The sequence below is a fragment of the Lipophrys pholis genome (genome assembly GCF_963383615.2).
Source record: "Lipophrys pholis genome assembly, chromosome: 19".
NCBI classification, from domain to species: domain Eukaryota; kingdom Metazoa; phylum Chordata; class Actinopteri; order Blenniiformes; family Blenniidae; genus Lipophrys; species Lipophrys pholis.
In genome coordinates, this window is record NC_137647.1 from 5,407,123 (window position 1) to 5,429,335 (window position 22,213).

At 42.8% G+C, this 22,213-nt stretch overlaps 2 protein-coding genes across 2 annotated transcripts; one reads left to right on the forward strand and one right to left on the reverse strand.

Moving 5' to 3' along the window:
• The first annotated feature begins 536 nt into the window (after positions 1-536).
• Positions 537-6,904, forward strand: napsa (napsin A aspartic peptidase). Its single transcript, XM_080487756.1, has 9 exons — positions 537-803; positions 1,101-1,254; positions 2,640-2,763; positions 3,317-3,435; positions 3,571-3,770; positions 4,192-4,314; positions 4,488-4,632; positions 4,727-4,825; positions 5,835-6,904. Exons 1-9 carry the CDS (start codon positions 736-738, stop codon positions 6,009-6,011), a joined length of 1,209 nt encoding a protein of 402 aa, XP_080343882.1. The 5' UTR covers positions 537-735; the 3' UTR covers positions 6,012-6,904.
• Positions 6,905-8,650: 1,746 nt separating this feature from the next.
• mief1 (mitochondrial elongation factor 1) lies at positions 8,651-12,102 on the reverse strand. Its single transcript, XM_080487748.1, has 5 exons — positions 11,971-12,102; positions 11,638-11,791; positions 11,386-11,566; positions 9,842-10,113; positions 8,651-9,752 (listed from the first exon to the last, which is right to left on the reverse strand). The coding sequence occupies exons 2-5, from the start codon at positions 11,782-11,784 to the stop codon at positions 8,913-8,915; spliced, it is 1,440 nt and encodes a 479-aa protein (XP_080343874.1). The 5' UTR covers positions 11,785-11,791; positions 11,971-12,102; the 3' UTR covers positions 8,651-8,912.
• Positions 12,103-22,213: the final 10,111 nt, after the last annotated feature.

Sequence of the window (22,213 nt, forward strand, 5' to 3'; positions counted from 1 at the left end):
AGAGGAAATTAATCGGTGCTTGTAAATTGTCGTGTTAGTGTGACCCAAAGTGACCCACATGTGCAGAAGAAGGCGTGATGTCACAGCGAGCGCGCTGTTCACAGAAGTGAATATGGATGCGCCACAGGTCAGCGCGGTCGCATTAAAAGACATGAGATACATATTTAATTTGGTACAGCATATGATCGAGGTGAGGCAAGCGACTGTAGCAGAAGCAAATCCTTTGAGAAATGTGCCAGACAGTTTTCCGGCGACCTGTCCCGGGTCTACCTGCCCCCGCAAATTGTTAGCTGGGATTAGTCAATGCCTCCATATGTTTTAATAGTATTTAAACGTTCACTTCAGAATGTAAGTACTTCTGCCAAAAAGAAAAAGAAAAAAGAAACTCCACTTCCGATAGAAGGTATTCATCACAGTTTGAGGAATTTTTCCTGCTCCTGAACAGTTTACTCAGCTGAGGTTTCACAGTCCCTCAGTTTGTGCCCTATCTCTCATTCCTACAGTCACATTTCAACCCGTGACCCCTTCAGGCTGCCAGTCCACCGCTTTATAATGCAGCATGATGGACACAGTCTTCCACCAATGAGGACGACATGAATGATCATTCTCCTCCAATCACAGAGCCACATAGCGGAAAAACCCGAATGAAAGCAGACATCTCCCAAAATCAGTTAAACTGCTGGTCGTTGTCAAAATTAGTTTGTTTTTTTTAAATGTTTTTAAGCGGGCATTAAAATGTCACGACTATATTTCCTGTGCATCCTCGGAGCGCTGCTGGTCGCTCAGTCCGCCGCCATCATAAGGTAACCAAAGCGCATCAGGTGGTGTCGCTGCAACTTGTTACGTTCATTTTCTTCCTCTCAATTTAACTGTCAAATGTTTTTTTGTCGTTAAAAGACCCACCTGTTCTCACTTAATGACATTTATAACTCAGTGAACAGGTAAATGGCATGGACTTGTGCACTTATTGCATGCGTATTTTGCGCCGTACCAGGAAGAAGCCCTCCACTTGGAGCGCATGACGCACGAGTACAGTTACCCTAAATATTTACTTTAATGATTTGGGTTTTGTTTTTTTGTTTTTCTTTTTATCTTTGCAGAGTTCCGCTTCATAAAACCAGAAGCCTGCGCCGTTTGATGAGCGACAGCGGGTTGTCTCTGGAGGAGTTGCGGACTTTGGCCGCGCGCACCGGACCTCATGACAGCGCGCCCTCCCCCAAACTGCCCGTGGAGAGGCTCACCAACTTCATGGATGTATGTACGCCAGCAAAAGAGTCAAAAGTTACCATTTCATTTTTTTTATCGTCTTCACACGATATCAGTGGAGACTCCCAGAGGTGGACGGAAAAGAGTACAACTCCTGTTACAAGTTGTACCAGTAGTTTATTTACCATTGATTTAAAAAAAAAAAAAAGGGTGGTTCCAGTAACATGGCAAAAGACACTTTAACCCCTGGCAGAGATAGAAATCACCCCACCAATCATTGGATTATATCAGGGGTGATAATACATTGAGGAGGGGGCACATGCAGCCCAATTTCCTCTTGAGAGAACCGGAACAGTAAAGTAGTGTTATAATAACTTAATAAGTTTTTCTTTGTTGTGGCTTCGAGTAAACATGATAAAAATGTCTACGTTTTCTCAAAACCAAACATTCACGAGCAAAAATCTTAACATAGAAATATGAGGCATTCGATTCAATTCACTTGCATAAAATCTATGTTTTAAAGCATATACCTTATTTTAACGAGAATGTATGTACATTATATAGATATAATAGATTTTCAATGAAATAATAAACTTACTAGCAACAATGTTAATGGGTTATAATGGCTTTGAATATTAATTCAAATTTGTAGACTTGGTCAATAGAAGTAGATGAGTTTAAAAGTACTGAAATAGATTATATAAGGTACATTTTGATTAAGCTGGAATAAAATAATACATGCAAATAAAAGAATATACTGAAGTATCAGTTCCTGTCACTGCCATGTCAGTTTTTTGATGTCTTACTTCCTTAACTGGTTGCAAACTGAGCCAACAATGTGGCAGGTTATTAAACAAATATGACTCTTTATGTTTTAGTGAAGAATTAGCACTATTGTGGTGTTTTCCGCCTCATTGTTTCATGTGTGTGTGTTTACATTTTATGATACTGTAATATTTTAAGATCTATAAAAAAATTTCTTGAATGAATAATGTGTACATTGTAAATTTATTATTCGTGTTACTCTTCTCATTAGTCCCTTTTCACTTTCTCATGTTTCAATATCTATCATGTTTTACTATGTTGGCCCTGCATCAGCAGGATCTTATCTTATCTGAATTCTAAATCACTATAAATGATGTAGAAACAAAGCTCCTGATTTTGAACTCGAAACATTGGATCACTCATTATTTCCTTGTTCATGCTGAGAAGTAGCTCCACTTCCGTCTCTGTCTCGATGTCACCGGTATCACCAGATTCCTTTTTATTTAGGCGTGATGCTGCACGCTGAATGCCGACACACCTACAGGCGACATACGAGTTACACCCTTCCAATTCTGTCAACACTCAGTTTGCGTAAACAAAAGCATGCCATTCGTTGCTGTGCTGATGCAGATGAATAAGGAATTGCACTCATCCATGTTTTTTCTTAGGCCCAATACTACGGCGTGATCAGCATTGGCACGCCCCCGCAGGACTTCACTGTGCTGTTTGACACTGGTTCCTCCAACCTCTGGGTCCCCTCCATTCACTGCTCCTTCTTCGATTTGGCTTGCTGTGAGTTTCTTACCGTGTTGTGAAAGGAGCTTTGTGGGGGGTAAAAAAAAGAAGAAAAAAAAGCATTACAAACCATTCCTACAAAGATATCACACTTTACTCACTTAATTAAATTTCCACATTATGGCAACTGAAAACCAAATTATTCATCATTTCATTGAATTCTGTCAAAATTAAACACGGTTAATTTGGTATTTATCGTACTTTAAAACGTTTAATTTATCACCAGAGTGGATTTAATCAAAAACTGATTTACATTAATTTAATTAAGCAGTATTTTTTGTTAAATGCTCTTTCAGCCTCTCTAACCCTAAATAAATGATGTAATTTTACTTATAATTAGCCCACTTTAGAAAGCAATACAGGTATGTATTGGTCATACTCCGTGGTATTTGGGGATTACCCACAGTCTTAATAGATAAGCAAAAGTTTTTGAGCATTTTATGAGCAAATATGATTCAAAGGTTAAAAACTAATATGTCGCTTTAAATGTTATTGCCTTTTTATCCTTTTTTTTCAGTTTTTAGTCTCACTAAAAGTCTTTTCTCATCAGGGGTCCACCATCGGTACAACTCCAAGAAGTCGAGCACGTATGTTCAGAACGGCACCGAGTTCTCGATCCGGTACGGCCGAGGCAGCTTGTCTGGCTTCATCAGCGAGGACACTGTCTCCGTGAGTTCAAGAACCCCCCCACACACACACCCCCGGTCACACAGCTCTTTGTTCAACCGCATTCCTCCGTGGTGCTGATCACGCCGTTTCAATTATTTCATTATGAGATTCACTTCAGATTGTCCCTACTTGCAGATCGCCGGCCTGCCTGTGCCCGGCCAGCAGTTCGGTGAGGCGGTGAAGCAGCCCGGCATCACGTTCGCCATTGCGCGGTTCGATGGCGTGCTGGGCATGGCCTACCCCTCCATATCCGTCGCTGATGTCACCCCGGTGTTTGACACGGCCATGGCTGCCAAGCTGCTGCCCCAGAACATCTTCTCTTTCTACATAAGCAGGTTTGTACAATGAACAAAAAACAAGACAACAGAGATGCAGTGGAATTGAAAATACTTTCAGTGGGCTTGATATTGGTATACGTCTTAATCTATGCCACATATTTGTCAAAAGCAAACATTGGATTACTCCTCCATCTATCCAAAGTAGAATATAGAGGTATAAGATAATAGTCTGTTGAATTATACGCCCTTCCCAAACCACTGTAAAGCATTTACGGCTTTGTGGGCTGATTCTTCTCCTTGATCAGTGAGACTATATGGGGTCAGGAATCGCTCAGAAATATCTTTACAAGGTTTTCAATGTGAAATACATACTGAATTCTATTATCACTAAACTTTGTGATGGTTTTAATGTTGTAAAAAGTTTCACCTTTTGATGCTCCAGTTAAGTATTTTGTGTTTTTCTCTGAAACTATCTAAGGGACCCGACGGCCGCAGTGGGTGGAGAGCTGATGTTGGGTGGGACAGACTCACAGTACTACACCGGAGACCTGCACTATGTTAATGTGACACGCAAGGCCTACTGGCAGATTAATATGGACGGGTAAGAAAGAGACGTACTATTGTTAAACCTCATAAGATGGAAACGGCACACTTTCATTCCTCTGACTAAAGTCCAAACCTCAAAGTCTCATTTTAACCAAGAGGGTGCCTGCAGCAACGTCTCGTGTCTCTTGGTTGAACCTTTGCGGCTCCGTCTCTTAACATCCCCCGCAGGGTTGCCGTCGGCAACCAGCTGACCCTGTGCAAATCCAGCTGCCAGGCCATCGTCGACACGGGGACGTCGCTCATCGTGGGGCCATCGGAGGAAATCCGAGCGCTGCAGAAAGCCATCGGAGCGCTGCCTCTCCTGATGGGAGAGGTACAGTTCAAATAAGCTGGTTTAAAACAAGACAATCATCGTTTTCTTTTTGCACTGAAAGAGAATTACTTTGAATCATTCCTGTTCCCACTAGTACTTTATCGACTGTAAGAAGATCCCATCTCTGCCTGTGATTTCTTTCAACATTGGGGGGCGGATGTTTAACCTGACTGGAGAGGACTATATAATGAAGGTATTCATTCAGTTTGAATAAAGATGTAAAATCTTCTATGTTTTCTCATGCAGTTTGAAGATACCATGAAATCAGGGGGGGCGAGGAAACAGGATTAAAATAAATGTTGTTAAAATGCACACTAGAGAGTACAAGTATTATTAATTCTGGCTTGAGACTCATAAAATGTGAAGGTTTTGTAAAAAGAAAAATCAATATAATAAATGTAATGATGTAAAAAAATGCCAGATAAATTTAAATAACAATAAATCTCTCAGGTGTTTGTTGTGTCTTACTAAAGTCAGAGAGTCAAATCTATTAATAAGTCATTCATTGCCAAAGATCCAACATTTATAAGAAAGAATTTAATTGTGTAAAATAAAGGAAGTTTGACATCCAACTAAATTTTACAACTGGAAGCAAAACCTTGTGCAGCAGGAGTAAATCTTCTTGTATGAGTGTTTCTCTCTTCTGGGATTTATGTGTTTTGTCCACTCTGCATTGAAATAGATTCAATCATCGTGAAAATGAGACGGGTTTTTATCTCTTCCTGCGATAAATTTTTTTATTAATCAGAGTAAATCTCTAATTATTGAGTTAAAATCACATAGATCTGAGACATCCAGTGGGAATCCATCACTGAAACATTTCAAAGAGAAGGAGGCATATATTAACATTAATGAGCTGAATATTCATTACGTGCCTGCGGCGTCAAGTCAAACATGTGAAAACAGGCTGGTCTCACAGGTGTGGTTGTACTGTAGTGTGGTTGTATTGTGCTGTTCGGTTGCACTGTGGTGGTTGTAGAGGTAAAAGCATCAATTAGATGCTGAATATGGAAACGCCCTTGATGGCAGAATGAGTCTTCAGATATTTGGCAGTGATCTACAGGAAGAGCAGGAGAAATATGTTGGGTCTTTTTGTGTGTGTCTCAAATCATTTGTTTAAAAACTGCAGATGTTACGTCCAATTATCTAATTCAGATAAATAAGGTTACTTTTTCTAACTTTTCTTTTTTACTCCTGTGCAGGAGTCTCAGATGGGAACAACTATTTGCATTTCAGGCTTCATGGCCATGGATATCCCCCCTCCCGCGGGACCCCTGTGGATCCTGGGGGATGTGTTTATCGGGAGGTACTACACTGTGTTCGACAGGAACGCTGACCGGGTGGGATTCGCCCCCGCCAAGTACACCACTGACCGCTGAATCAAACGCTTCTCTTATCGAGTTAAGAGTCACGCTGAGCAGAATGTCTCTGTTGCACTCGATGACTTTCAGAATTCCTAAATTTGTTTGAATATTTAACCCAGGCTTATAATAATAATGATTTTTGTTTTTAATGTGGTCTGCCACTGAACAAAGGGACTGTTTGTCCTGCTTTTGTTTTTGTCTTTGTAATTGTGCAGCTTTAACATTTCATATTGTTTATGGCAGGATTATTATGCATTGCATGTGCTTCAATTTGGTCTTTTGACAATTTCAGTGGATTTTTTGGGGGTTAATTCCTAGCAAATGAAAAGCATTGCTAGATTTTGTACACCGTAAAGACACATTTCTTGTCACATTCCAAATGTGAATTTGACTGGAATGAAATTACAATGAATAAATGTTTCCCAATTATTTTTTATCTTTATTAGGTGGACAGGCTTATTAAGAGTGCTCACAAATAACACGACAATATAGTTTCAACATTTATTTATTTATGAAGTATTACAAAGTGCTGCACTGTTCCAACTCCGGAGCTGAAGTAAAAAAAAAGAAAAAGAAAAAAGAAGAGTACATAGCATGCAACACAGCGTATGGCTCGTCTGCACTCCACAAGGTAGAGGTAGTGATCTACTTTGGGTCTCTTTTCTTTTACGACGACAAACAAACAAATGTGGCACGGTGACTCCCCTTACGTTAGCGCAGAAGTAATGTGTGGCGTGAATCAGGTCTGCAAAGGAAGACACTTGAAATGCGCGGAAACGGACGAAGCACGTCGTGAAGCGCAACAAGTGCATGTTGAACTACGTCAGTGCAAATAAATAATCAGCTCTTTTTTTTTGGTTACAAATGTACAATAAATACAAAAATATTCACCTGTTTTTTCCATTATTATTTGGATGATTTCTTTTTTTTAACCGAACGCACAACGCAGCTACACACGACCCAAATCCCTCTGTGTATGTACACTATACACACAGTGGGCGGGGCATCGAGGGGACACTCGCTCCAGGTCACTGCATTTTGATATTCTAAGGCTAAGAAGTGACAACAAAAGCAACCACGCCATTATTTCCCATACCAACATCAAGGGGGTGAGTTTTGAAAATTTACCGGAGAGACGCCCGCTGCGACACAAGTGAGGATCTGTGCGTGGATCCCACTGATTAGGTCACGATGTAATAGTGACAAGCGCCTCCAATTTCGTTATCAAACACTGGAGATCTGACGGGCAGGAGCAGCCCGTTCATCGTTAACGCCGCCATAGATCACCCAGCCAAAAAGACAGCGGGGTGCAAACAGGACTCGCCGTTTTGCTCGGTGTGATTCAGGATAATCCATGTCTGGCTACTCGGACTGCCAGTTAATCGGGGTTAAAATAGCCTCAAACAAGGTCGCAAGAGGCTCCACTCTCACAGCTACTAATACTGGGAAATAATACAACAAAGAGGACAACGGAACGCTCCTGCCGATTCGTACCAGCGGGTCTGTGCAACTGCAGAGTCATAGCTACAGAGATCCAGGCCCAATCGTGATGATTGTGTTTATATAAAAGGCATTAACTCAACTCAACCAGGATCCAAACAGGAAATTAAAGCAGAATACCAGGAGACGACCGTGTTCTCACAGCGTCGTGCTCCGAGGCTTCGAACCAGCTGAACTCAAAAACATTTGGTTTGAAGCTCCTGTCATAGAGCAGGTTTGAGAAATAAAAAAATAAATAGGATGAGCGCGCCAGACCTGTGCACAAAAGCAATAAGAGTATTTAGATGAGTTTCTTAACCGAACACAAAGAGCAGCTCTTGTATTTAAAACGTCACATAGATTTTCTAGAATGTCGCTCTTGCTTAAGGTGGAATTTCATCAAACCAAACACCTTTTCCCCTCATACGGTATGCGAGCATGTTTATAGTAGATGTTTCACTTTACATCAGGTCAATTCATCTGAAATCAGAAACACTCATGAACTTTCAGGTCGGTGTAAATTCATGGGTTTGTTTTCCAGAGTAGGCGGCACATGCAAGTTGCAGACATTCCAAACACACATTTGTTTTCATTTCCACCCTGGTAACATGTAACGCGAACATTATACACTCAGCCACTGTATTAATGAAGATTTCTCGCAGAAATGAAGCACTTTCAGGTATATATATATATATATATATATATATATATATATATATATATATATAAAAAAAAAGAGGGAATGAAGAGACACTTGGGTCACCCGTGCAATTCAAAGATGTTGAGTCCTGATTGCAGATGTATTAACACTTAGCTTGGCGTACACACACAATCAGCTTTACGTGGCTCTTGGTGCAGTGGAGTGGACCCAGCACCGCAGCACCGTCAGCACCGACAGCACCGACAACCCTGAACTGCATCAGATTTTCTCAAACTCTCTAAGAGGAATTCAAATGTGGCAGATTTCACTTTATGTATGGATCTCACCAAACGAGGCGACTCTGTCCATTTTAATTGACGGGACGGTAAAAATCTTTCCGACTCGTAACTTCATTAATACACTGGCTCCAGGTAGCTCGGACACACTGACGCTTATGTCTGAGATTAAAAGTCGTATTTGGGTGATTTCACTGATGTTCCAACTGAGGCATGAAGACTCAAGACTGTCTGTGTGTGTGTGTGTGTGTGTGTGTGTGTGTGTGTGTGTGTGTGTGTGTGTGTGTGTGTGTGTGTGTGTGTGTGTGTGTGTGTGTGTGTGTGTGTGTGTGTGTGTGTGTGTGTGTGTGTGTGTGTGTGTGTGTGTGTGTGTGTGTGTGTGTGTGTGTGTGTGTGTGTGTGTGTGTGTGTGTGTTGACAGAGAGGATATTTTCATGCAGATGATGCGTTTTTGTTTCGGTAACCCCGATCAGAGTTGATGTTTCTGAGCGGTGCACCACGTCAGAGATTGGAGGGCTGTGGTAGTGCAGTTCTCAGGAGGCCCTCTGGGTCTGAGAGGGCGGAGTAGAGCGTGTACCCCAGCTCGTCCACTTCCTGCTCCGTAAGCTCACAGAACAGGTTGACTTTAGGACTGAGGGCACACGGCAGCCTCCCGGCCTCTAGGTGTCCCACTAGTGCTCGCAGCAGCTGGAGGAAGCGGTCCGCCAGCGCCTCCTGTGTCCAGTCGCCTTCTTTTTCACTGAGCAACAGGATGGTGTTGGTGAGCTGGCTGCTGTTGAGCCGGTGAAGGGCGGGGTTGAGCTTGCACATGGCCTTGGCCACTTTAAGGCAGGCGCAACGGCAGCCTCCGTCCTCCTGATCTAGCGCGCGCAGTTTCGCCGTCTCGGCCACGCGGAAGCTCTGCCGCCACAGGTTTTCGTGGCGCTCGGCGGCGAGCCGGTGCGGCTTGGCGATCAGCGAGGTCCCGTCCTCCATCACGAGCAGAGGCAGGAAGTCCACGTACAGCTTGCGGTCCGTCTCGTACTGCACCTCCAGGGTCAGGGTTTCTGAGGGGACGACGGGGCGGATGATGTAATCGAGGACGCTCCCGATGGCGGGCCAGTTGATGGAGCCGGCGACGAGCTTGTCGAAAACCTCCAGGACTGACTTCGGGGAGAGGTAACCTCCCACCATGCAGCGGTCCCAGTAGCTGCTGTTCCGTGGAAAATATTCCAGGTTCTCTCTGCGGATAAGCCAGAACCCTGGGACATTCATGATGGTGTCTTCGCCCGGGACGGACGACCACAGATTCTTCTCCAGGATAAGAGGCACCATCAACTGGGCGTGGTCAGCTGTCACCACCTGAGAATAGAAAGAGAGAAAAAATCACTATTTGTCAGTTTCTATTTCTTTACGAGGAAGAGAAAACTAAAATGGGTGAAACCTGCTACCTGAAGGTCGTCATACAGACTCCCACTGAGGTACATCTCTCTGAGGGGCATGTCGGGCAACTTGGCATGAAGAAACACTCTCAGCTCCGCACAGATGTCCAGCGCCGCCCTCCTGGCCACCGCCTGCTCCTCCGCAGGGATGTCCACGTTATTTTGGTAAAAGTCCCACAGGTGTTCTTGCAGAGACAGACGCATTCGGGCCCGCAGCATGTCCGACTGAGTGGCACCGCTCGCTCCCACAGCAGATCGACCCACGGCCCTCCGCAGGCAGTCTGACGACAAACAAAAGCATCGAGGAGTTCAAAAGATACAAGTAGTTTAGGAGCTTTAGGGTTCTGAACTTATCAGGTTTTAAAAAGTAACATCGACAGGGTTTTCTACAGCAGGGGTGTCAAACATACGGCCAGAGACTCTAATTAGGCTCGCAAGAGGAAATTATGACATCACCTGCAATAAATTGATTTGGCACACGGGTTTAACTTATTTTCTTTCCTCTTTAGTTTGTCTTACGTGGCGAGTCCGTCCAGCTGATCAGGATTAATGCACAGATGTTGACGTGTCTACATTAAAGAAGTTTCTAGATTTTGAGCCGCAAAACATGCTTAAGATCTGCGATGAAGAAAAAACAAAAAAATGTAATTCACAAAATTTAATTGTTACAATTTAGCAGATTTTTTAAGCATCTTGACTATTTTAGCTGCTGAGCATTTCCTAATAGAACAGTTTTTGCCATTTTATCTGTTTTCTGTAATTCCACCTGTTTTTAGCAGTTTTGTCTTATTTAACAGTTTTTAGTCAGCAGATTAGACTATTTTAGAAGAACAATGTGCCATATTCATAAAATAATAAAAAGAAAAGAAAAATGATCATTTACATAGAATTTTCTGGAGGATTCGGGGAACTCCTACAGAGGGGCTGAAGAACCACAGGTTGCAGACACTTGGACTGGTCTTATTACATTTTTGAGTTCTAGCGACATGAGGCTGAATGTTTCACGCCATTGAAGATGTAAATAGTGAAATAAAAATCCACTCTGATCTGTAAATTGTAAAGCACACGGTGAACTGAGGCAGAATATTGTAGAAATGGAATTTCTTTTATTCAAATTTCAGTTTGTCGTGTTATAAAAGGATAGTTTCTTAAATTTGATGGATTAATACTTTGTTGCACTCAAACAAAGACAGAATTCAGAGTTCTAGTTGTCTATACATTATAATGCCATTATTTAATGGCCCGGCCCTGGAAGAAAAATGAGTTTGACACCCCTGTTATAAAGTATCGGCTAAGACATTAAGGTTCAACTAAATCATATTTCACTAATGCTAAGCAGTGGGGTATCTACACTACAAAAAGCCGACACCCACTGTAAAGGAAGAGCAAGAATCCTCCAAGCAGACCGTCTGTTAACAGATAAAAAAAATCCAGATGTCTGAAAGAGTATAACCTTTAAAACTGTTTAACAACACCAAATAGTGTCATGGCAAAAGTGGAAAAAAAAACATTCAAAATGTAAATCATTTCACTGAGTAGTATGTTTTAGTTACCTGGTTCAAAGGTGTGTGCAGAAGTGGGTAAATTCTGCATCGAGCGGCTCACTGTGGACTTTATGTTGTGATTCAACACCCTCGGTGACGAGCCCATCCAGGCCGGCTCCTCCCAGCTCCTCTTCCCCGTCTGCTCCATCTTGGTGGGGCTGGTGGGAGCGCTTACGGCACGATCATACATCTGCACAAAGTTTGCCTATTTTAGCTTTCATCGTGCCTGAAAAATACAGCGACTCATGTCTTTATACGTACTCTTTTCATAGCGAGTGTTGCAATGCCAAGCATGGCTGCCCCTCCCACTCCCAGCACAAGCTTGGCATTGGAGAGCATGAAGTCAATGGCTGTTCCGATCCCATTGTCGTCCTTCTTTCCTTTACGGTCTCCGTTCACCCCCGCCATCCTTCAACTGAAAAGAGACAAAGAAGAAATTGAGTGGAAGAGCACACTGCTGAGCCCAGAGGCTTCAACATGTGTTTAGTAACCAATGTGACTGTTGGAAAAGCACAAAACAAGCATTGACTCCTCCACGTCATCCTCTAAGGAATAGCTCAAGTCTAATAACATTAGACTCATTTGAAGACCCACCTGGGACATACACCTCCAAACGACCTTTAACCCACCACCGGACGGCCCGCTGAGCCCTTCCTCCTACATAAGCCCACCGAGTCGGCTGCTGAGGAAGAACTGCCCCCTCTTCAACGCGTCCTCTTTGTCCTCGGGCACCGTCAGGGCCTGGCAGCGCCGGAACTCGCGTGCCACAGCCCGACGGTAGTAATTGCGGTCTGTGTACTGAAGATGACGCCCTGCACGGAGCAACGCCCTGTAGAGCTCCAGCACAGCGCTGCGAGACCAGCTGCCCATCAGGGATCGCACATGAGGAGGGGGTACACCCTGACAACTGGGCAAAAGGAAAGAAAACCAAAGCTTTGAGACGGATGGATTGATGTTATTCCACCAGAGTAAAAGCACCTCTCAGGATGACACAGCACTTATATGATATATCTGTGCTTATTGAGTAATTAAAGCATCAAGAAAATGGAAGACTGGATCATATATTCCTTTGTAAGGTTTAAGACCAAGATCGGGTTGCTCCTAATGGCGTGTGGGTGACATGCACGATAGCCATCACCATTAGTGTGAGTGTGAGCATTACTGTGACTAGGAGTGTAAAGCTCCTTAAGACAGCTAAGAGTCGTAATATTGTGCTAAATAACCAAATAAACACAACTGGATATATCAAAACACTGTTGTCATTGCATTAAAACATTCACAGTATACATACGATGGGCTGAACTGGAATGAATTATATGTTTTCATTCATGCATGTCATCCCCTGTGGTCAATCAGATAGAGCCTGAGTACACTAGACTGTTTTGAGACCAAATCTTATTTTTCTTGCTGCAAGCGGATAAGGGATCACACACGCACGCGCACACACAAAATGCAGGACAGTTGCAATTGATTAGAAAAAAATAAAGAGCACGGATATCTGGAAGTGCAAATTCCAAAGCACACCATATACTCCAGTGTTTGTTTATCTCAAGTCAAACACATGGCATTTTTAACTAAAACTGTGCAGCTCTTATGAGAACGTACAGCTCAAACATAAACAAACCAATCATACTTAGTTACAGAGGATTATTACTGTAACAACACATTATCTGGAGGAATGAAACAAGCCAGTCAAACAAGAATCTCTTAGGGCGTGTTGACATTGTTGCTACAATCTACACAAGAGACTGGCAGGTTAATCCATTGTCACATGAACTGCATGTGTGTCATTTCTATCTTGAAAACCTATAGGTAGGAGATGAAGGTCACATTTAAAGGGAAGAAAATGAGCCGATCCTTCCGCAGTGTGTTGTTGGGTACACATGTGGTGCAGTGGGAACCCCTTACTATAGAACACATTAACAAAAATCACGGTTAAATGTCGTGGATCGTCTTTTACTTCAACCCACAGCACGCTAAAGAGACAATTTCACTGACAATGTCTAAAAAACAACTATGTAAACCGACGTGGTTCAGTGCTCTGTAGAAAATGGCTGGCTCGACGGAGAGTCACACATCTCCTGAACGAGCTAACTAGCTGTTAGCCTCAGAAGGCGCTGACCTTACTTTAAGACATCTTTGCGGAGTAGACATGATAATTAAAACAGCAGAGAAACAGTGACACAAATAGAAGAAACATATAAACGTAAAATAAACCCCATACGTTTCAGAAAGGAGGCCAAAGATTTAGTGCTGAGATCAGAAAACAGCCCAGCTCCAGCCGGGGTCAGGTACCACAGTGACACCCGGAAATGAAACCATTGACGTATGTATCACTTCCGGGTCCGATTTGTGTGATCGTTTTCGGCATATACATATTCTTATTCTTATTCTTATTCTTATTCTTATTCTTATTCTTATTCTTATTCTTATTCTTATTCTTATTCTTATTCTTATTAAAAAGCGGGTAAGTGGACGTGGGGCAAAACAAAAAGAAAAATTAAAATTAAAATTAGGGTCAATTTAAAAAATTAAGAAATTATTGTACCTTTAAAAAAACAAAAGCACTGGGGCCACCTAGAAAAAGAGATGTGTGCAAAGCAAAATCTCAGTTTTGATTTAAAAGTCAGATTTCTGAGAATAAAGTCATGATTATTTTTAAAAATACATTTTTTTAGGTGGCTTTTATTCTTTTTTTCTTTTCTTTTTTTTCTCGAATATTTTACATATGGTTGGCATTTTTATTATGTGGACAGAAACACAAATCATAAACAAAGACAAACTGGTTTGTGGAGTAGCGGAGGAGGGCAACCACTAATGACTCATTCAATCATGGAATATTGAAAGTTTTGCATATAGTCAATGAACTGTTGCGAAATATATTTAAAAAAAAAAGTATTAAATCTGTTTTGTTTTGAGTAGCTGATCTTTTCCAACTGTAAACAATGATTTACCTCTGGAAGCCAAAGCCCAACTAACAGATAATCAGGTTTTTCTTTTCTTATCAGAGTTACAGTTTAATTTAATGCATTTTGCTTTTCATAAAGGGATCTATATGAGTTTGACTGTGTGACAATTGATTAAAAAGAATTGGAACTTCTGGGTCTGGCGGGAAGTGGTCCCACGTTTCTGTTTATGGGGACCTAATTGTGACTTTAAGGTCCTAAGAAAAACAAAACAAAACATTAAGTCACTTTTGGGATACATTTTGAGGTATTTTTTTATTTTATCATTTCAACAGTAATAGATAATGTATGAATACTAAATGTATTTAAAAACAACAACAACAAACAAACAACAAAGAGATGTTTTTTTCTGTTACACCATAAAACATTTATTGAGTGAACATGACAGTTGATCTCACACAGTGTTGTGATATGATTCAAATTTACATCTGCTGAGAACAGGTATCATTAGACTTTTTAAAAACTCTTTTGGCGTTGTCACATTTTTTGCATAGTTAAAACAGCAAAGAAACAATATCTATATGACCCTATGACTGTAGTAAAAATGAAATATAGATAGAAAATGTGAGAAAAAAAAAATACTTGTATAACTGAATACAACATGTTAGGATTAAAAAAGGATCTTAAAACCAAGTTATTTATGCCCTGCAAAGAATGCTTTGCTCCACACAAATAATCACCTTTATTCTAGAAACGAAGAAATAAACATAAGTCAGAATAAACTTTGCTTTACTTCTTGTGTTGTTTTCACTTTAACCATTAAGGGTGGAAAGAAAATATTGTAAAACTAAAACAATAAAAATGAAACCACGCATGAATCACATTTTCTATGAACAGTCATTAAAAAAACCAAGAACATTTTTTTGAACAGTCATAATTGTCCTGTATTGACCTGTATATTGTGCCACCTTTGACATTTTTTTGTGGTTGTTTTTGTTTTTGTTTGATAAATGTCTATAGCATACTGCAATATTTCAAGGTTCAAGGTTCTAGGTACTTTATTAATGAGGAGTTGGTGAAAATTTACTAGAAAAATTAATCAATCCGTTACAAAAGAACCATTTTGTCATTTCATGGATATATACGTTTAAAGAATTGTAAGGAACCCCAAGATTGATCAGAGTTTGTAGTTCGTTGTCCATAGCATTCCATCAAGGCATGTACTTCACACCTTTCATCCTGGGTATGATCTGTATGTCTCTGACATCATTGTGCTGAAGCAGCCAACACAGGTAGCGCTCTGTGCCCATGCCCCAACCGCTGGTGAGAAGCGGTTTCACCTGGCGCATGTTAATGTACCATTTGTAGGACTGCTCTGGCACGGCGTGGTGTCTGAGGGCCTCTTGCACCATTTCAGGCATCGAATGGCGTTCACCGAGACCAACTGTCTCACCCAACCCCAGTAAAAGGTCAGCAGCTTTGGCTTTGCTTCGCCCACTGCCTTCCACGTATGCCTGGTAGAAGGGGACGCCGAGGTGGTCCATCTCAGTCAGCCAAACAGCACCCCCATATCTCTCCATTAAAACGTGTTCTCCTTTGCGAGTTAGCTTTCTGCCAAAGTGCGGCTGGCCATCTTGTACCCACTCTAAGCAATCAGCAGAGGGCATCATGGGAACGGCCTGGTCTAGAGAGACTTTCGGTAGCGTGGTTTTTCCACCCAGTTTGCCCAACAGAGCAGTGACATGTGTCAGTGTCCCGGCAGTGTTCAGGATTATTTCTGAGTGATTCTTCAACATAGACTTGGTGAGATGAGCCAAGTATCCCTCTGCCACGGAAATTGCTCGGTCCATGTCACCCAACAACTCACACTCAACATGGTAGAACTGGTTCAAATGCGTGGCATCAGGATCTTCTCCCCGAAAGCTGGGAGATATGTAATACGCACCAGGGAGATTGTCCTGGAAGCGCAGAAAGTATTCAAGAACAAATTGCATGGAGTCAGCCAGGTAGACATCCTGTCCCAGTAGGCTCACAGAAACAGGTTCGGAGTCAGATCCCAGGCCCATTGGGGAGGAGATTGTGTCTGTGGTGAGTGGGGTCAGAGCATAGGAGTACTGGCAGGAACTCTTGAAATAATCCACTGTACTGTGGAAAAGGGTGTTCTGTATCTGAAACAGGTTCCGGTACCACTGGCTCTTGATAGCAAGTCTCGGGTGAGATTGTGGGTCTTCCCATGAATGAGGAGACCTGCACTGGGTGATTTTCAAGTGGATGTTTTTGAGAGCTTCGGGTTCAGCTGCTGGGCCATTCAGGGATGACACGTATCCAGGGTAGCTGTCAACACATTCTAACTCCAGCTTGGCAGGTTTAGTGCCATCAGGTGAAGATACCAGTGGCATCAGCTTGGCATGCGCATAATCAATCTCAAAGCCCTCAAAGATCAAGGCAACATCCAAAGCTTTCATTCCCTCTTCAAGCAGTCGTGCAACTTTGTAGGTGGCTAAGATCAGTGCTGTGAAGTCAGACTCGTCCAGTTTGAATATGTCACTAGTCAGTGGTTTGCGTGGCACAACCACTGTTAGTCCAGGACTATTTGGGTACGGTGTGAGGAAAGCCACATGCCTGTTGTCTTCCCACACCCTCCACTGTTTCTGCTCGCCGCGCACAATACGACTGAACAGGTTCTCATCTGAGGGGTCCCCAAAGAAGTCAAAGCAATAGGGTGCATTGGATGTTGGCAATGCAGTTCTGATCTTGGCCTGTATTTGGGTCAGTGCTTCATCACTCCAGCGTTGGCCACTTTTTGAGGTGCAGTAGCCAGGATTGTAGGCATGGAATTCCTCATCTCCAGCAAGATGGGGTTGCCACTTTGGCTCAAGGCCATGAAGCGGGAGGAGTCTGATTTGAGCTGGCTCGTCAGGCAATGGATTGAAGACCAAAGCACAGCGTTGCACCCCGAGCCTCTCACAAAGTAATTTTGACACAGCTCTTGCAGCTTTAAGCAGAGCAACAAAATCAGGAGAAGCCAACTGGAAGATGCTGCTTAGACCACTCAGCGTCTTTCTTGTCAGAATGGTGGACCCAGGGATCCAGGGATTGGGATCTAGATATGCAACCAGTTCATCTGTTTCCCAAATGACATTAGAGATGTCATTGAGAGGTCTGAGGACCTCAACTCGGGAAATGCCTTTAAGCACTGAGGCGACAGACATCACACCAGCATTCGTTTCTATGACTGCATCACCTTTAGTGTCCACAGCAATAACACCTGCACAGACCCCTTTCAGATTTTCATTCATCACTTCCCTACATGCTTGCCTGAGGCTGTGACCTTTGAGATAGTACAAACTTGCTATTTTCTGTGCAACTGTGTTCCTCAGAAAAACATCTCCGTCTCCAGAGCAGGTAATAGCTAGATTGTCATCTGCATATATTCCTGCTCCTACTACTGCTGTATCCCCAACTCGTCCCTTCAGCTTTCCTACCAATCCACCTGTGGAGGATGCAGCAGCCAAGCTATTAAAACAATCCACCGCCACAGCACCAACTGTTTGTGGGTGATTGTTTGTTGAAGTACTTCCACCACTAAGTTTTGCAATTAGCTCTTTGTGACGTAGTTCAGTGTAGAAATATTCAGCCCCAACGGGTTTCTCCTTCTTCTCCAACTCCAGCAGAAATTCCTCAGCTCCATCTCCCACCATCAGTGAATGTGAGCTGTTCTCCATGACACATCTGGCTGCCTTTATGGGATTCTTAATTCTTTGCACACAAGCAACCGATCCGGACCTGGCTGTAGTACCATCTACAATGGTTGCCTCCATTTCATTTTTACCATCCTTGTTTAACACAGAACCTTTACCTGCATTAAACAGGAAGCAGTCCTCTAGAGCCTCCACTGATCGCTGAACTGCATCCAGACTTTTCCCACCTTGCTGGAGCACTTGGGACCCAAGGGTCAAGGCTGTTTGTAAAGCAAACTCAATGACCTCTATCACTTTGGGATTCAGCATCATGTCCTCTCCAGCACCACCATGAATTATGAGCATGTAGTCCAGGTTTTGGTTCGAGGAAGAGTCATCAGCACATCTGCCATCGAATGGGCTCTCTGGGCAGTAAACCATCTCTCCATTCATTTTCTCCATTTCACCTTGTTGGAGTAAACACTCCAGGGCGCCCATTTGGCTTGCAATGGCATATCGTACAGCAAGAAGCATCACTAACTTTAGATTTACCTGGAGATTTTCTTTAAGCTTCTCCAGCGTAAGAACAAAGCTGCCTTTTCCGTTCAGAACAATGCGGACCTTGTCTTTCTTTCCCAGATAGCTCACAGCCAGCTGATTTTGAGCATAGACATTTCCTACACCACATTCCACACCCTCCATCAGATCCGTGCCTGTGAGATACACTGATGGACATCCAAACGGGTCGAGGAACGTTTTCAGTGGACTGTCAGATGGCAAAGATTGACGCAGGGCAGCGAGGTGGGGACCAACACCTTGACCATTTTTGGTCTTTTTTATGAGGTTTTTATGCTCCAAAAAGGCCACATGGAACAACCGCAGTAGGTCAGTAGTGTACTGGATTGTGTTCCCTGGACTAAAGCAGGATGCCAGGGCCCCTACTAACTTATGAGACTGTGTGGTAAGTGAGTATGTAGGATCACAGCGACCATGTTTGTAGTGGCGCATGTGGGTCGGTGTGACTAGCATGTGACAAGCGGCAGATTCTCCGAGAGTCTGTCTGAGGGAGAGCTGCAAGGAGAAGTTAACCCAGGCATCATACAGGCCCCTCTGGCTCCTGAGCGTAGAAAAGACATCAGGATAGGAAGACACATCAAAGGTGAGAACTGGATGTGTTTCTTTCAGATCCCGCCCCTGTTGGGGCAAATGTTCTCCTTGCAAAGGGAAAGGTAAAGGACTCGGGCAAGCAGAGGTAACATTGTTTACGGTGGCCCACTTGGTCATATTTTCTTTGTCCTTCTGGACTAGATTTATATCAGCAGTCTCAGATAGATGGTACATGCGTTCAGTCACAAGCGCGGCGACCATCCCATCCACAGCGCTGTGCTCAAACACCATCCCAGCCGTGCTGTCTTTGAACACCACCAGGTTCACCACCTGTCAAAAACAAACAGAAAATAAATGTTGTAAAAAGCTTTATATATATATATATATATATATATATATATATATATATATATATACTTACAGTACCTGGCTGTTAATTCAATGAATTTTGTATTGTATTGGGGGAAATAACTTTGTGAAATGAATACGTATATAAAAAACTGATTACTGATTGATCTATTTCTTACATAGTCCATGAATTCATTGAATGAAACAATCTAGATCATGTTACAATGTCTTGTAGACTGTATTTGTCCGTGCAGTGGCGTTTAAAATTCACATTGAAAGATAAAATAAATAAATAAATAAAATAAAATAAAATAAAAAACTTTAATTCACATTGAACCAATGGAAATTATGAGATGTTTTTTTGAGAAAAACCTGTTGTAAAATGATCGTTAACCTGCTCCTACTGTGGTTGGGTTTAGTATTTGTGTATGAGAGCGATGTACCTTATCGTAGTATCTCAGATATGGACCGTCACCTCTGCCCCCCAGCCTCACGGCGTTCAGGACGTCGGCCAGCTCAGCGGGGGCGTCGCAGTCTTCCAGACAGAGGGTCAACACGGCGCTCTCCATCAGCCCCAGTGATGTTACTGCCGCTCCTCCGCGCTCGAGGATCTTTTCCCGAATATCAGCCCAGGTGTTGCGCTCCAGGGCCGAGAGACAACAAATGGCAGACGGATCGTTGTTTTTTTCTGCATTGGGCTGATCCATCACCTGAGCCAGCTGGTTGTGGATGTCGATGAACGATCGAGCAGAAACCGGCCCTCCGGTGCTCGGACGCCACAGGATGTCAACAGGGAACACTCCGGCAGCACAGGTAATGACAGCATGGAGGCTGTCTGGGTAGACCTAGTTAAGAGAGCGTTAGAGATTTGAAGAAGTTTCAAATGAATGAGAGATCAAAGAGGATCATTCAGGATTCACCCTCGATCAAACAGAGGTTAACCAAATTGACTCAAATTGAAGAAAACATTCCGCTCTTGTCAGTGTTCTCACCTTAATTTCATCTTGACCTTTGCCAGGAATGCGGCTGGCAGCAAATACTTCGGACTGCTGTGTGTGCTCCATCGGAACGTCGCCCTCCAGCAAGAGAGGCTCGCTGTACAGCCTTGCCGCTGCCCAGAGCAGAGCGGCGGCCCTTCCAAGCTGCGAGCATTTCTCTGTCTTCGATGGGAGAAGAACAACGGGGAGGGCTGTGGAGGTGGGCAAGGGGTCCGCACAAGACAACAAGCCTCTCTTGAACTGGTTGGTCACCCAGTTCTCCTGGCCCTCAGCGTGGCTTGTAAATTTCTGCTGGGCCTCTTCAAGAAGCCCCCGCTGTTGGTGCAGCGCAGCTTTGAACTCTGGGTAAAGGTCGGGTCCCAGGGTGAGCTGCAGAACACGACCCACTTCCTGTAAGGTGGCGTCTAGATCGGGAACAGGGTAGCTGAGAAGGCTCATCCTGTCAAATAGAGAGACTCTTGATAGAGAAGGAGGATAAGAAAGAAGAAAGTATCGGTCGCGGATATTTGGCGTTATCGAGAGCACGTGAAAAACAATTTACAGTATTTCACATAAGACACAAGTCGTTCACTTTCTCATCTTCTCTTTATGTTTTCTCCACATGATGCCCAACCTTTCTCACATTAGCGGAGTCAGTAATTTGATTATGTGATTTATGGCAGAGACACGGGTCTCTTTGTGTGCTAATATGGCGAGCATGAATGGCATCCAGATTTTACCTCTGTACGAGACAATACCCCCTGGACGGAGCAGCAGCGCAGGCCCGCCGCCGTAATGGCTGCTAACCAAGCCCATCTGCTTTCACGTGAAGGCACTTAGTCTCCGTTCAAAACTTAATCTCGGCATTCTTGTGATTAGCAGTCAGTGAAACACGATTTTTGAGAATCAAATTTGTCCCATCCGATCCAATCATTCCCACGTGGCTGCCGCTCTGTATGTCATTCAATACTCGAATTGCGTCTAAAAGATGGCAGATCTGCAACGAGAGCCGTCTTGTGATTGAAATATCTTGACTATGAGTATGAGCACTGTATATAACAATTTAATAAATGTAACACTACAGAATATGTTCAAGGTTCACGTCTTTAGCGTTTGATTGAAACGATTTTATTAAGATAAGCCCGGATTCCAGATGTCCAATGAACTAATGTAAGAAAATGTCAACTTTCGTTTCAAGGTCTTTTTAAACAAGCGACTGATATATGTTTAGGTCATATACATAACCGTATGCTTCTGTTGTCACCACAAAATCTTGAAAGTATATCTTAAAGAAAACATTTAAAAACAATAATTGTTATTATTGTGACATAATAGTAACAAGCAAATAATAAGCTCTCACAGTTCAGCACAATAAGCCACAGAAATGACGGTCAACACTCTCAATGAAAATTGTCATATTAAATTAAAAACATTTTCAATGAGACAGATAGATCCTCATCTGCTGTTGGCATTTGTTTAAAAAAAAACAATGGTGTTCATGTTTTTGGTTTTAAAAGTCACTTCTGTTCACATTACAGAATCATTTTTATGAAAACTTTATAATTTATTTATGTTTCTCTTTAAGTCTTCTGTGCATTACCAAAATAATATTTTTTGGTCCTTTGCCCCCCCCCCCCCATCACTATACTAATGTATTTGATATAAAATAAACCTACTTACCTTCCTCTGGAAGTTTCTCCAAGAGCTGGCCAGCTGGTCGAGCAGACGAACACTCAGTGAAAGAAAAAACTGGCTTGACGAAAAACACAAGAGTTGGTCTGTAATGTCGATGGAGTGACTCCAATTAAGCAATTCAGCT